General features: G+C 50.2%; 8 protein-coding genes across 8 annotated transcripts; 3 read left to right on the top strand and 5 right to left on the bottom strand.

The window, feature by feature from the left end:
• Nucleotides 1–603: 603 nt before the first annotated feature.
• On the top strand, nucleotides 604–2,253 carry M430DRAFT_37505 (hypothetical protein). Its single transcript, XM_024867135.1, has one exon. The coding sequence runs from the start codon at nucleotides 630–632 to the stop codon at nucleotides 2,019–2,021; it is 1,392 nt and encodes a 463-aa protein (XP_024717145.1). The 5' UTR covers nucleotides 604–629; the 3' UTR covers nucleotides 2,022–2,253.
• M430DRAFT_54111 (hypothetical protein) lies at nucleotides 2,112–3,243 on the bottom strand (the record flags this gene model as incomplete). Its single annotated transcript, XM_024868442.1, has 2 exons — nucleotides 2,112–3,118; nucleotides 3,222–3,243. 2 exons carry the CDS (start codon nucleotides 3,241–3,243, stop codon nucleotides 2,112–2,114), a joined length of 1,029 nt encoding a protein of 342 aa, XP_024717144.1.
• Nucleotides 3,244–5,150: 1,907 nt separating this feature from the next.
• Nucleotides 5,151–6,014, top strand: M430DRAFT_109847 (hypothetical protein; the record flags this gene model as incomplete). Its single annotated transcript, XM_024861311.1, has 1 exon — nucleotides 5,151–6,014. A coding segment is annotated over one exon (864 nt), but the record flags the coding sequence as incomplete, so codon positions are not given.
• A 1,220-nt stretch (nucleotides 6,015–7,234) lies between these two features.
• Nucleotides 7,235–8,156, bottom strand: M430DRAFT_109740 (hypothetical protein; the record flags this gene model as incomplete). The annotated part of the gene is made up of 5 exons (XM_024861303.1): nucleotides 7,235–7,435; nucleotides 7,498–7,635; nucleotides 7,724–7,869; nucleotides 8,038–8,063; nucleotides 8,119–8,156. The coding sequence occupies 5 exons, from the start codon at nucleotides 8,154–8,156 to the stop codon at nucleotides 7,235–7,237; spliced, it is 549 nt and encodes a 182-aa protein (XP_024717142.1).
• A 795-nt stretch (nucleotides 8,157–8,951) lies between these two features.
• M430DRAFT_109611 (hypothetical protein) lies at nucleotides 8,952–9,164 on the bottom strand (the record flags this gene model as incomplete). Its single annotated transcript, XM_024861292.1, has 1 exon — nucleotides 8,952–9,164. A coding segment is annotated over one exon (213 nt), but the record flags the coding sequence as incomplete, so codon positions are not given.
• Nucleotides 9,165–10,477: 1,313 nt separating this feature from the next.
• M430DRAFT_188749 (hypothetical protein) lies at nucleotides 10,478–11,178 on the bottom strand. Its single transcript, XM_024863969.1, has one exon. It carries the CDS (start codon nucleotides 11,037–11,039, stop codon nucleotides 10,590–10,592), a length of 450 nt encoding a protein of 149 aa, XP_024717140.1. The 5' UTR covers nucleotides 11,040–11,178; the 3' UTR covers nucleotides 10,478–10,589.
• Nucleotides 11,179–11,316: 138 nt separating this feature from the next.
• On the top strand, nucleotides 11,317–12,823 carry M430DRAFT_22964 (hypothetical protein; the record flags this gene model as incomplete). The annotated part of the gene is made up of 2 exons (XM_024864804.1): nucleotides 11,317–11,576; nucleotides 11,635–12,823. 2 exons carry the CDS (start codon nucleotides 11,317–11,319, stop codon nucleotides 12,821–12,823), a joined length of 1,449 nt encoding a protein of 482 aa, XP_024717139.1.
• A 605-nt stretch (nucleotides 12,824–13,428) lies between these two features.
• Nucleotides 13,429–15,046, bottom strand: M430DRAFT_37500 (hypothetical protein). Its single transcript, XM_024867134.1, has one exon. The coding sequence runs from the start codon at nucleotides 14,812–14,814 to the stop codon at nucleotides 13,696–13,698; it is 1,119 nt and encodes a 372-aa protein (XP_024717138.1). The 5' UTR covers nucleotides 14,815–15,046; the 3' UTR covers nucleotides 13,429–13,695.
• Nucleotides 15,047–15,067: the final 21 nt, after the last annotated feature.

Genomic DNA, 15,067 nt, shown 5'->3' with positions numbered 1-15,067 from the left:
GAGCAGTTTCGACGAGATCAGCTTCCCCACGGACCCCGCCTGATAACGTCGATCATTTCCTCTCCATATTCCAACGACCACAAAAGATTCATGTTCTCAAAACCAGGCAAAATACAATCTCATCCGAAAATCTCCTCAAGAAAACACCTATTGTCAGAGTAACTTCCATCCGAGAGAAAGATCAGCAGCCGTTTGAGGGAAAAGGACATCCCTGGAACACGGGCTTCATTCAACGCATCCCTTACGCAGGTGTACTTGCTCTCTTTGCAGTCATCCTCTGTGCTATTGCCGACGCGGTTATCCTCTGGAAGTCGAACAATCAAGAGGTTGATTCATGGTCCGTTTCCCCCTCTGTCTTGCTGGCCATCTTGTCAGCAGTAGCAAACATATGCCTTCAATTTGCTCGATCTCAAGGTGTTGTGATTGCCTGGTGGCGGAAAGCATTGCATGGAGCAACATTGAATGATTTGAACTGTTATTGGGAATCTGGCGACGGAGTCATAGCCGCAGCTATGTCTGGACGGGACTTCAACTGGGTTGCGCTTGCAACCCTTGTGGCATCCACAGTGTTCTTTGATGGCCCGCTGCTCCAGAGAGCTTCAATTGTCATCTCGAGGCCGACGACTAAAATGGTCAACGTCACAGCTCCGATCGCCCAAGAGATGCCTTATGGATACACCGGTCTTGCTGAACTCAACAATCCAGCTTTGTACTCAATCATTATGAACCAAAGCTTTGCACAAGCTGTCAACTCATTTTCCCAACGCACTCCCATGACGACAGAATTTACTGGATGTGTGGGGACTTGCACTGGAACAGTTAAAGCGGCAGGGCTTGCAATGAATTGCTCAACGGACTCGTTGCCATGGAAAAACAACCAGAGTCTGCCTGCCGGGCCCGACGGTGTAAATGGAAGCGAAGTGTTTTCTTCGAGCTTCACTTGGATTTCAGGGAACACTACATACTTCGCAGGTGTTCCTTTAATCAATTATGAGCTGCAATATGCGACTGGAAGGAGTGCTGCTCCACTTCTGTACGAGGGCGGTCAAACTGGAGGGTTCGACTCGTCGCCAAATTTTGGGATGTGTAATGGAACCCTGGTTAGGAAATCTTGCTCCTTGTTCTCCGCCACCCTCGAATATCCCATTACTTTGATCAACAGCACTGTGTCTCTGGGTACCAATTCCTCAAACTTCGCGGTGGACCATCTCCAAGCCTACGGAAATTTTTCCGACTTTTTTGACCACCACGATCTAAACGCTTTGTCTGTCACCACTCTCGGCGGTGTCTCCGTAGCTGCCCAGAACATGTTTGGCTCTAGAGCGGTTGAAGACGTATATCTTGTCCAAATGAATGGTTCCCTGGCAAGCCAATATGCCGTCTTCGAGACGGGAAATGGAAGCTTTGAACAGACACAAAATCCTTGTGCCATTAACTGGGGGGACCCGACCACCGAAATCATGGATTCTCTTAACGAGATCATGTTTCGAACAGCCTTGTCCGTATCCAATGTTTCGAAGTACTCCGTTCTGAACGCATCTATTAGCGAATGGTGGACGAGTTATTACGAGGCTTTCCCAGTGATATATCCAAATAGACCTAACGACACCGGAATCCCAATACCACAACTAATAGCCATGGAACAGACCTCGAATATCACCGTCTTCCAATCCCATTATTCTTACCTTGCAGCCGCCTTGGGTATCATGGCACTCGGGGTTCTAGTCGTCATGCCGACTTTCTATGGCTTCTGGGAATTGGGACGCGACGCGTCACTAAATCCCCTGGAGGTTGCAAAAGCATTTAATGCCGAATTCTTCCATGGGCAGGGCTCAAATGCTCCGGTAAGGCATCTGGCCAAAGGTTTCGGAGACAAGAAAGTAAAGTACGGTGAGGTTGTTGACGAAGGGGCTACTGGCAATAACGCAGGTTTGAACGGATCAGATATTCGGGAACATAGACTGGAACTTGCGGACCCAAGCCGTGTCATTGAGCCGAAGTCTCGGAAGGTGTACGTTTAGTTTGGAAGTGCGGGAGAAATGCAAAGGCGAATCTTGACAAGTGCATTGCGATATTCGCCATAAAAACAGAGAAAGCTTGGCCTAATCACTTTAGCTAACCGGATGGAAATGTCTTCTTGCCTCCTCCGCTAGATGTCGAGGAGCCATAACACTGTACTTCGAAGTTTCACTTTCTAGCCAGAAGTCATGAATAACTCCTCTACTCTCACCGCTGTTCGTCACCGGAACCTTGCCTGCGATGATCCTCTCGAAGAGTGCTCGCACCTCGATAATCATGTGTTCGGCATCCGCATTATATGTTAAATGGCTGCAACCGACTTTGACTCTTGGCGTTGCTTCGTGGCTCAGACCATGCTGACGTCTCAACTCGGAATTCTTGTGTAGGACAAATGAAAGAAGGAGATCAAGGGACGACATGAATTGGATCCAGTCACCTCCTTCCTCGGGGAAAATAATTGCAGCCTGCGTAGCGGGTAAACCTGGCACTTGTCCTCCGCCGTCAGGAAGTTCAGGGATTCGAGTGCTTCTTTTTCTCTCATAGAATGTGTCGCCAACGTAGAGATGGTGTTCATCGATATCATACCAGCCCAAGGAGTCCGGTGTGTGGCCAGGAATATGGAGAAATTGAATCCGAAAAGGGACCCCTGAGAGCATGAAGAACTCCAGATGTCTCGCCCAATGGGAGATCGTATATTTCGGGGTCTGGACATCTTTGAATTTGCAAAGCGAGTGCGTTGGGAAATTCTCGAGGAGAAAGGACTTTTCAAAGTCGGAGGCGATGATTACCGGATTTGCAGGGAGAAACTGAGGAATGCCGAGAATATGGTCGTAATGGCAGTGCGAGCAGAGGATGATATACTTCTTCTGCCCATCTGGATTCAAAATTTGATTATTGTTCGAGGGAAGGGGATAAGTCTCGAGGTACTGGCGAAGGGAAGTGAGAGATGGCTTGTTTGAGCGAGGCGTGTTGCAACCAGTATCAGCGATCAGGAGATAGTCTGGGTATATTTTGACGTATATGTGCGGTTGCTCGCCATAATGATCATCCTCAATGATAAGTAATGTCGATGAATTGACGCGACGGTCAACAAAGCTTGCTTTTGATAGCGGTGGCGGTTGAAAGCTTGGTAAAAAAGGATGCCATGCCACCATCGTAGTAGTCAACGTAGAAATGTTAGTACGCTCGAAGGCAATTTTAACTTTGAAAGAGTATGATCAGCATTTCTGATTTGTTGAAGAGATTTCTATCGTTGTTTCGGAAATTGTACAATCATGACCCCTACTGGAGGGTATGATTTAAGGTTAAAAAGGAGGCTGTTTCGAATTCCTAACTCAGAATACTGACGTGGTAGCCAGCTGACTCTGTAGACAACTTCAAGTCTCGAAATCTCTTAAGACCCTCGCTTTCTATTGATGATAAGACCGAGAAGACTGACGCTCAGCCGGATTGAAACAAGATAAGCAGTGTAAATAACAAAAAAAAGACTCATTTTGAAGGTCCGTGATGTACGGATACATACCAGAAGGTGCCTTTTTGTTGCAGGGTTGCTGGGGTGCAGGCCGTTGGGTCGCAGAGAACCAGAAAGTCGGGATATCTGGGGGAAGAGAAGACTGGGGTATGTATTTCTTTCTTATTAGAAGACGTTAGAATCAAAGACGCTTGAAGATTCCTTATAGTCGACGCCGTTTACCCTAAAGGTTCAGTCGGTACATGCATCTGTAGTATAGGTAGGTAAGTATGGTAGTAGGTAAGGTAAGGTAGGTGAATATAAGGTTCATGTTTAGGTACCTGGCTTACTAATAATAATCTTCCGAAATATCAACACCACGACGAGTACCTTCCCTCCTACCCCATCACCTTTCCACAACAACTGTATCAGAACGAAACAACAAGCATTCAAAGGTCTTGAATTCAATATAATGGCTCCTAGGTTTTCTATATTTATCGAACGGGATCCGAACTTTCGACGACATTCCGTTCAGTCTCCGCCCCTTCATGTATCAAGAATCCGAGAGAAGCTTCATGGGATTCATCCGCAGAATCATTTACAGAGATCGACTGGCAGTATCATGCATGCTCACAAATCCTGAGACGGCGCGTTCAAAGATCGTACTATATGTTTGACAGACCGACGCTACCTTGCCCGCATCTCGGCCTCCAGGAGCCCCAGCACAGCTTATTACCATCGAATTTACCTGTCACGAACAGGAATGACACGATCCGAGTCGGCGGTAATGCTGTACCAGCCACAGGAACAGCTAGGAGATCTGTTCATCTTCTCACACATGTCCGTCATTGTTGACCGACGCAAGTCACAAGGTATTCGTACAGCTAGGTACAGGGTGTAGGCCAGTCAATAGCAAGAACAGCCGTTGACTGGAACATCTGCATCTCATATTCGTATGCGTCGACAGCTTGACTGGTTCTGACGTGAAGCACAAAACCTTGCTTGACAGCACCAAGTGGCATTCCCGGCACCCAGTAATGCTACCCCTGCAAAGGTCGGGGGCGCGTACCCTTGCACGACTCCACCAAACTTTGAAACGTCAAGAATTCTTTCGCTTGAGGCTCACGATAGGGCGTCGATTATCACTTCTGTGCATTTGACCACAACGGCCACAAAGGGATGCAAATGCCCATTGTATCGAGTCCCATTGTGGTTTTCCTGTGTTCTTTCAGTGAATCGGGTGAATGAGACGGTTTGTTTGTGGCCATTTTCTTGTCCTTTGGAAGTGGAATTCTCTCTTTATTAGAATCGTGCGTTGCCTTTATTCGAAAATCCTGGCTTGTGAGCCTTTCCTATTGAATAATTAGAGTCAATAATAGCAACTATACTCAACAATAACCGTTTCTTTCTATTGTGCAGCAGTGCTGACTCCTTTCACGCTGCGCGTTGTTTAATTATCTGCCATTTGTTTTATTTGAGCAACGCTTCTTTTTTCATCTCTTTTAATATTATACTTCCACAGTCTTCTTCCCACAGCCAGAGAGCCCTTCTCGAGACTACTCTACAAAGATCGAACCCTTGACCTGCGCTTTCACAGACTCGAAGCAAGATTACTTGAGAATCGCGGCTCAGCCAAGATAAAAGTTTCACATAACACCAAAATTCTGAATACAACTTCAACATGAAATACATTCTGTCGCAACCAGTATGGCTGGCCATCATCTTCACCTGTGCCGCCACAATTGAAGCCCACACTTGGCTTGAACAACTCACCGTGGTCGCACCAAACGGAACCTTTATTGGTAACCCCGGTTACCCTCGGGGGTTCGTTGCTCGACTACCAGGTGTCGATCCCGACGAAGGTATGACCTACCTTCTCCCTCCGAATGGTAGATCGACTGGAAATGAAATCCTTCAGACAGACTTGATGTGCAAGAGCACACAGACTATTGGGTCTCAGACGGCGGGTAGCCCGGCTCTCATCGCCTCACCTGGAGACTTTATCGCACTCCGGTATCAAGAAAACGGTCACGTAACCCAGCCGCAGATTCCACCGGGAAAACCTGAAGGAAGCGGCATAGTATACGTGTATGGGACTGCCAGTCCCTCAAATGACGACACCTACCTTGGAATCCACCACGTTTGGAATGCCGATGGGACGGGTGGAGACGGGAGAGGAGTCCTCCTGGCCACCCGCCATTTCGATGATGGACAGTGCTATCAGATCAACAACGGCACAATCTCCAAAAACCGGCAGGAAGAGTTCCCCCACAACGCAAATCCACTCATGGGAGAAGATTTGTGGTGCCAAACCGATGTACAGCTCCCAGCAGATGCTACTGGAAACTACACGCTCTACTGGGTCTGGGATTGGCCAACACTGGATAGTAATGGCGCCGTAATCAAGAATGAGAGCTATACCACCTGCTCGGACATCAGCCTGACTCCAGCAGAAGGCAAGTCGTCGAAAGCGGAGGTGATCAACTTCGCCAAAGGACAGAGTCTCGACAGTGCAGCTATTTCAGTCCAGTTAGAAACCCCTTTTATTGTCGACCCAACTGCAGCTCAACAGGTCTACACAAATGGACCAGCAGCAGCCATCCCATCATCCGCTCCCGCGCAATCAAGCTCGGCAACCCCGACGTCCAAGGCAGCTGGAGGCTTCGTCACCGTGACAGTCACAGGCGACCCCAAAACTCAACTCGAGACAGTTACAGCTACAGTCTTCAACATAGTAGGACACATCGTCGCAACATCTGACCCCGTCCAGCCAGGCTCCAGCCAGGTGATGAGCACAGTCACCATCAGCCCATTACCACTCTCAAGCCCAACGAGCACGAACACATCTCCATCATCACTCCAGAGCACCATCTCATCCGCGGCTACGACACCCGCTATCCAACCCTTCCTCTCACCTGAATCCAAAATCATCTCTGTGAATAGCATCTCCTCTGCAAGCTCAAGCTCCCCTATCAAGAGCCCGACAATTCCAAGCGCCCCCACGACCGAGACACTAACCTCTGCATCACCAACTCGAATACTAACCCCGACCATACCCTCGAGTATCACGCTGCCAGGAGGCGTCTTCAGACTCAGGGGCCGTGTGTTCCGACGGTGATCAAGCCCTGGAATTGAAAAGCAGGAAAGAAGGTAGCGCTGGTCGTCTCATTTGTTCAGGGCGTTCATTCTCTAAAGGCTGCAATAGGGAAGGTGTTCGCGTTTAAAGGAATCGAGGAGTCTGGGGAACGGCTGTGCACTTTTTTCTTTTTCCCTCTTCACTCTTTTCTCTCTTTCTTCTTCTCGCTATGCACTTTACTACACTATGGGGTATGTTTGTAAAGGACATGAATATATCTGGTGTCTATGGAGAACTAGTTAGCTGGATGAATACCCACTTTGCTTTAACATACACGATGCAAACACAGAGAATTATCAAAGCATATTTTTGCAAAATCCCTCAATTTTTTTTACCTTTTCTTGTGCTATGTGACCCTCGCCTTAGGTACTTGCTTATTGCCCCCTGTATCACTCCTCAAGAGTCATGAGGTCCAGCTTTCATCTGATCTCCACGAATGAAAGATTAGTGGAACGAGATGAGAAGAATCTCGAATCACGCTGCGATCTCTCCATCCTACCTCGCTATTTCGAAAGCCTTTCTTTTTTTTCCCTTCGATTGATAAGCTGTTCCAACATAACCATAGCAGGCAGTATTATCCCATTTTTTCCTCCCTCCTCAACACATACACATACACATCCGCTCCTCACTCACATCTCTCCACACTGACTAATAACCACATCCAGATTCGGAACGTCTTTACCCCGATATCCAGTCTTCGTATGTTCCATCTTACGAACAACATCCATACCATCCACGACACGACCAAAAACCACATGTTTCCCGTCTAGAAAGGGCGTGGGGACCGTGGTGATGAAGAATTGACAACCGTTGCCGTTGGGTCCTGCGTTCTTTTTTTGGGGCGCGGGAGGTTAGCTTAGATGGGAATGAAAAAGAAGGGGGGGAGAGATACGGCCATGGAGAGTAAACCAGGTTCGGTATGCTTTAGGGTGAAGTTCTCGTCGGCGAAGGTCTTGGTCCCGTAGATGCAGGTAGAGCCTGTGCCGTCGCCATTTAAGAAATCGCCGCCTTGACACATGAAGTCTTTAATCTGTGTGAAGAGCCATGAATCAATCGGTCAGTTCTTTCTTTTTTCTATAAAAAAAAGGAAAAAGAGAAAATAGGTAGGGGAAGCGTACGATGCGGTGGAACTTGCTCCCCTTGTAGCCCTGCGGCCGCCCGAGATGGTTCTTCGTCTCGCCCGTGCAGAACTGGCGGAAGTTCTCGGCTGTCTTGGGGACTACATCGGCGAAGAGTTCGAATTGAATGCGGCCGAGCGGTTCTCCTGCGAAATGGAAAAGTCTGGTGTCAGTTGTGGTCGTTCTTTCTTGATGATATCACGTGATATAGAGGGCGAAAAGGAGGGCAGGAAAAAAGAAGCGAAAAAAGAGAAACAAAAGAAAAAGGACAGAAACCAAAAAGACAATCTGGAAGCACAGGAATAAAGACGTACCTCCAAGGGTGATGTCGAAAAATACCCTGTGGATTCATGTCAGTGAGGTTGGAGTGCTGGTGTGCGCGTCACGAGACTTACAGCGGGTTGCCCGAGGCGGGGAGTTGGGTGGGAGGCATGTTGCGGGGAGGAGAAGAGAGAGGAAATGTTCCGTAGGGAGTAAAGGGGGCGCGGGGGCGCGATATTACACTGGTGATTTACTGCTGATTACTACTTTGAGTACTGTGCAGTAACTGGCCCAGCTGAATAATGGAGAAGGGCGAATCGGTGGTCGAATGGGACGGTGTGCTGGGGGGTGGCGCTGATGGATGGGGATCCTGGAGTGTTGCGTGTGATGAGCGCGCAAATGTGATGGCCGTGAATCGTGATTATGGCTGTACAGTAAAGGTAAGTGTGATATGAGAGGCGGCACGAGGGCACGTCGGCGAGATCGGTCTCGTTGATCGGCGGGTGCGATTGGCCGGGGCGGGATGGAGAGAGAGGTATTAGATACTTGTGTAAAGGGGGGTGGTCTGCGGTGAATAGAGGTACTGAATACTCGGCCCTGGAGACTTGTGGTGGTGCGACTGTAGGAGACGCTTAGGTAGACGTCTAAAATAGGTAGTGTTAAAGCTTATATAGACCTTCAAGGGATCGTTTACAACGCGTTTAGAATCCGAGTAGGATACATAAATTAATATTCATACGCCAAGAGTAGAGGCTTAAGAATAAGTAAGATCCTAAACTACCTAGTAAGGTCATGTAACATCCTTTTGATGTATCTTTCGTTAGGAATCTGCATGTAGCTGCAGGCCACATGATATAACTATTTACACGTGACATACATTGGCACGTGATACCATCTTCACCCGTGTACCTATTACTTGGAGAATCTCTTCATTCCTTAATGAGGACTCTTGCAACTACATTGTGCGCTAGATTCCCTCCATCCGTATCTGCCAGAAAGATGTAGGCTCAACCACTCGACAGGGCAAGTCCAAATGATGGATGGCTTCGCCATGGGACCCAATAACGCCTCGAATCCGCTGCTTGACGATTCCAAGTTCAGACGAATGGAACTTGAAGGCAACGCATTTCCACACATCCACCACACAAGGACTTAGCTCTAGATCCCATGTACCGCGCCAGGTGATATATGCACAGTCTCTGTCCGTATGGTATATAAATGCACAGACTTCCCCCCGTGCTATTCCAGAGCGCCAAAGTATGCAGTTTGGGTCTGTAGTGCAGCACTGCCAGCACTAGGTACATAGCAGAGCATAAATCTCCTGGCGACTTCCCATATATTTTAGGAGTTGCGATGTTAGCGCTAGAGACCGCAGGTGTTGCCAAGTCCAGGTTTGCGTACAAGCTGGAAAGAAATCCTCGGCATTGACCATGCACGAGACAGAAAGTTGTTCAAGGTCGAGAATTCTAGAAGCAAAGGCTGTACCAATCCTAAGATCTACGATGCGGACAGCATCCACTTGCACATGTCCAGGAAACTGGGGATTGTGCAGTGCTACAGCAAGATTGTCGTTGAAATCTTCAAACACTAATACTCTTGAGGGTTTTGGGAAGGCATTTTTGTGTAGGAATTCTGCAACCCAGATGTCAGTGGTCGAACGCGTGAGGTAGGAGTTTGAGGTAGTGAATGTGATGTCATTGGGATCGGGAATTATGCTATAAGAAGGAGAGATCTTGAGATGTAGAAGGTTGCGACTTGCAAATGGGTGTTGGGGATATCACTTACCTTACCTCTTATATGATACCACCACAAGTCACGTGTGGCTGGGCAAATACTGCCGTGTGTAAGGTATATACCTATACACCTAATGAGTAGGGTAAGAATTCATTAGTTATTTCGGCCTTCTATAACAGTTTAGACGTCTGTCTACCTCGGTACCTAAGCCCATATGGACGTCTACGTGAGCTACTACCCTCGACTGTGGCTTGTTGTGCTACGAAAGAAAAGGTGGGGTGAGGGCTGCGGCGCTAGCCTCTTGGGGTCCGAATGCAGGGGTTAGTGGAGGGGAAAGGAAAGCTTGATTTCTTGGGCGGGGATTATGTAAGATGTTACCGTATTGCCGTGCTCGGTATACGAGGATGAGGTATCTCATATCTTTATGATTGCATGATATGTTTTTTTTTCTTTCTTCTCTTTCTCTTCTGCTTCATTGTCTCACTGTCACATTGTCTCATTCTCTCTTTGTGCTGTCCTCACCGCGTCCGACCGCTCGCTCTCTATCCGGGGTCCTGCTCCTCTGGTCAATCTCGGCGCATGAATGCTGACTACGAACCCTCTGTTGACGGCCCTGCTGCCCTGCTGCGAACCTTTGCTGTGGCCTGTAGGAGCGGTACAGTAGCACTGTCGTATGCAGTCCTGCGCAGAGCGATAGTACATGCTCTGCACAAGAGATGCGGTCGCCAGGGTGATGCATCATCACCTTACTCGTGTTCCCTCAGTGAAGCATGAACCATTCGACGCTGATAGGCACACAAGTCCAGAACAGAGACATGTGTATTGAGCATTACCTGATGTATTATTTACCGATTACCATGATTATTTATATCTACGCCGTAGTATAGGGTAAGGTAACTACAGCAGAGCGATAGGGCCCCTCCTGCCAATGCCAATCATTTTGTTCGTCGTTCGTCGATCGTCGCCCTCTGGATCCCCCGAACTTCTTGGTCAAAAAGCGGCGCTCCCGCATCGTCTCCTCTCTCCTGCCTCGCATCGGCCCATTAACGACCCACGATACTAAGGTATACTCGGGGATCCCTTCTCTCCTGTTTTCTCTCCCTCTCTCCCTCCCTTCACTCCAACGAGATAGACAAGAGTGGCAGAGTGACAGACAGACGTGCTCGCCTTCATCCTTGAGCTTCTCTCTACCGGCGATAGTCTTCGTCAATCGCCGATCGTGAATCCTTCCGTTCCCCCCCAGCCAGCCTCGTCTGCCCTTTGCTGCTTGGTTTGACCCTCCCCCGCCACCCCCAAAGCCGACCACCACACTCCACCGCATTCAGCACTTGACGAATGTCGTCGGGATATCCTTCGACTTACCTACCTATGATTCACCTTCCGTCCATCCCCTCCCATCACCTTCGTTGTGCCGGACCTGACACGGAGGTCCGCCCGTCCTTTGTACGATAATTACGAGACTGTCATTCTAAGCGACCGCTGCTCTCAATCATTGAAACAAAGGGCCCTTGAATCCTTGAATATCTATCTGTCCTACCTTACCTTCCTGCCTCGCGCCGCATTACCGCAGCCCGATCCGTCGGCGCAGCACAGCGACAATGTTCGCTATCCATCAGCTCGTCACCTCGACCTTTCATGCGGTTGAGCGAGAGCTGCTCGCACCACGCGATTCGGCGGGGTCCCAAGCGTCGTCGTCAATCGCTCCCACTTCAACCCAGTTCACTATATCCCAGACAGGTTCGACCACCTCTCCACCCTCTGCAACGTCAAGCATGCCGAGTTCGGGCGGCGGCGGCTCCAGCTCACCCCTTCTCTTCTTCGTGGCATTGGGCTTCGGAGTCGTATTCACAAATCTATGGTAAGCAGAGACGAGGAAGCGGTCGCTGGGGTTCTGGATTTGCTGACCATTCGTAAAGGATTATTGTAGGAGTCAAATACTGCTTTCGATACAATGCACGCCAACGGGCCTTGCGGAATGGCGCTGGGGAAGATGCCGATCCCATCAACCTGGAGAACATGCCTGCAAGGCCACATCGCCGGCGGAGGGAAAAGAAATTGATGACGATGGACGAGGTCAACGAACGATTCCCCTTGACGCAGTACAAGAACTGGGCTGCCAACCGCGCGAGTGCAGGACTTTCGACGAACGGCGGCGTCACGGTCGCTGAACCACCGAGTCGTGCTCCAAGTTTAAGAGAGGTCGACTCATCGCCCACCGATGCGAAGAACCCTGACCATCATGTATCCGAGACTATTCAGTCGGAGGAAGCCACCTCAACTGTCAAGAATGATATTGGGGAGAACTTTGCTGAAAGAAAAAGTTTGGAAGGGACAAGCTCTGAAAAGAAAGCACCACATACTATCGTCGAAGAGCATCATTCCCTGAAAGAAATACAAACTGCTGATAGCGCCGGTGATAAGCACGCCCCTCCGGTGGTGGACGGGGATGGGGACGACGATGACGACGATGACGAACATATTCACACTGCGGTACCGCCCGAGCTTATGACCAACCCTGGAGATACTTGTGCCATTTGTATCGACACCTTAGAACCGGACGACGATATCCGGGGCCTGACCTGCGGTCATGCTTTCCATGCTGGGTGTATAGATCCGTGGTTGACCTGTCGTCGTGCTTGCTGCCCACTTTGCAAGGCCGACTACTACATACCCAAGCCTCGTCCTGAACGCGAAGCGGCGGAGACTGAGCGTACTGGACGTCGAAGTGGCAGAGCACCCCCACCTCCACAAACAGCCTGGACCGGCATTCGTGGAAATCCTCGTCTTATTCTACCGGGACGGTTCATCTCTGGATATCCAGGTGATGGATATGATTACGGTCGACGGGAGACTCGACATGCCAGGAGAGACCGCCGGGCGGCAGCAGCCGCTCAAGCACATCGAACGGCAGCTAATGCTAGACCGGTCGAGAATAGCCGTGCTGCAGCACCAAGAAGATGGGTGCCTAGGGTATCAAACCCCTTCAGCTCGATGCGCATGCCGAATATTCCATTTCCAGGCCGAGCCCGGGGAAGGGACACCGCTGCAGAGGGGAATGCTACAGAGCCTTCACCTTCGCAACTGGAAGCCGGTGTAGTTCGATGATTCATCTTGTCACTTTCGATCACCCCCCATCAACAATACTCCATGCTGCTGGACGGACTGTAGGAGTATTTCTCATTGTTGCAAATGCTTGAGATACCCACGCCCTTTTGAAGCTTCACCTACCTCTACTCTCCCACCAAATATTTGTACACGTCTTGTCGCGCTTCACGATTTTCATACCACATCTACACCGTTTGTCACTTTAGCGATCTCTTTAATGCGTATTTCCCATGGCTTCTCCTAGCGAGCACAGCATGATTGGTAGTTGGGACTGTATTTGATTTGGCTTCGCTGCGCCGAGCAGACGGATAGCAGGGCTGGAGTACCCCAACACCGGGAGTAAGGAAGACGGAAAGGGAAAGGGAAATGGAATGGGAAATGGGAAATGGCTCCACACTGAAAGGATAGGATAATATATGCACACGTCGCTGTGTACTATGGACAGAGAACGACGAAATTTGCTTGATATATAATACTTCCTCCTCCTCCCAGCCTAGATATCTATCCATAGGCCGAGGTCGAAGATTAGGTAGCTGGAATCTATGAGTCTCTGAGAGAACGAACACTTGTATGAGCCGCATTAATTAATAACTCCGGATGTGATGGGTAGTGACCTGCGATCTATATTGCTATTTTGCTATATTGAAACTATAGTTATGTTTGCAGACAAACGTTTCTATTCGAGTCTTTCAGAGGTGATGGATGGTCTGGCTAGATAGATAGACCTTATGGGCTTTTTTTAAACATGCCCCCGTCATGAGACAGACTTAGCCCTGTCATACCTTATGATAGATAGATAGATCTCAGATGGTAATAGTTTTATTAGTAGTAGTAGTAGTGAAGAATCCCACCTTCCTTCCCCCATTCCCAGCTCACAGATACCTGCCCTTCTGAAAGCGGGATCCGAAATCCGCCGCCTTGGCCAACAATTCCTTCCTCTGGCCATGGCCCAGCCGTCCACCCAGCGCCATATCTTTCTCGCGGTCGAAGGCGCGCTTGCTCGGATCGTCCTCCTTCTCGCGCGGCGTCTGCTGCTGCTGCTGCTGGTGCTCCTCGTACAGGCTGCGGCCCCGGTTCTTCTCGTTGTACTCGCGGATGCGCCGCGCTGTCTCGATATCCTCTTGGCTCTCCTCCGGGCGGCGCGCAGCAGCTGGCCCCGCGGCTTCGCGGGACGAGGCCGCTGCGTCCTTGCGGCCTAGGACCTCGTCCGCGAGCCGTTGGCGCTTCTGCTCGGGCGTCTCGGTCCAGATGGCGCTGATGCCGCCGACTCCTCTCTCGGCGGGCGCCTTCGCGCCCTTGCCCGATGCGAACTTGCGGTTCTTCAGCTTGGTTGGGTCGACGCGCGATGTCCAGTCCGAGTCCGAGGGCGGCACGAGCATCCAGTCATCGCGTTGCGGTTTGCTGGGCTCTTGGGCTGCGGACGCGCGCTCTGTTTCTTCTTGTGAACGCTGGGCAAGGAGTTGCGCTTCGGCGGCGGAGCCAGGCGCGGGGGGTAGGGAGGGCCCAAAGTCATCATCATCGGAGGAGGAGGAGGAGGAATCTGGGTCGGCGTCGGCGTCGGGGTTGGCGGGGTCGGATGGCATGGAGGAGAGGGGGCCGGGTGGTGGAGCGGGACCTAGAACTCGTCGAGGTGGAGGGGGGCTCTTTGGTCTGGAGGGTTGGAGACTTGGTCCATATTCGTCTTCGGAGCTGTCGTCTACATCCAGCTCATCTGGGTTCTTGGGTGGTGGTGGTGGGGCGGGCCCTAAGACTCGTTTTGGAGGGCTGGAGGGTTTGCTAGGTTGGAGAGAAGGTCCGTATCCATCATCTGAGCTGTCATCGACGTCAAGTTCGTCTGGGTTCTTGGAAGGCGGGGGTGCTGGCCCCAGAACGCGTGGTGGTGCAGCGGCGGCTTGGACTTTATGAGGTGGAGAGTTGGGGTGTTCAGCATCGTCGATCGAACGCTTGCGCTTGGCAAGGTGGGGAGGTAATTCGGGGCCAACTTGAGGCATGGTCTTAAACCGAGTCTTGGTGTTGGTCGCGAATTTTGTTGTTGATTTTCTTGAAGTTGCTCAGAACTCGTAGTTGATATCCGATGTTTCAATCAGTTCGGGACATGCCGATGTCACTTTCTTGGCCACTTCAATGCGCTTGCTTCCTCTGCCGCGCTGTAGTTGGTGATATCTCGCAAACTGTCCTTTCCCGTCCCTGATTTATAATCGTTGTTATATGTATGCCTTGTAAAAGGAAGAAGTGAAGCTGAAG

Source organism: Amorphotheca resinae (assembly GCF_003019875.1).
Source record: "Amorphotheca resinae ATCC 22711 unplaced genomic scaffold M430scaffold_13, whole genome shotgun sequence".
NCBI lineage: Eukaryota > Fungi > Ascomycota > Leotiomycetes > Helotiales > Amorphothecaceae > Amorphotheca > Amorphotheca resinae.
The sequence above is the reverse complement of the archived record's forward strand: the minus strand, read 5'-3'. Positions and strand labels throughout refer to the sequence as shown.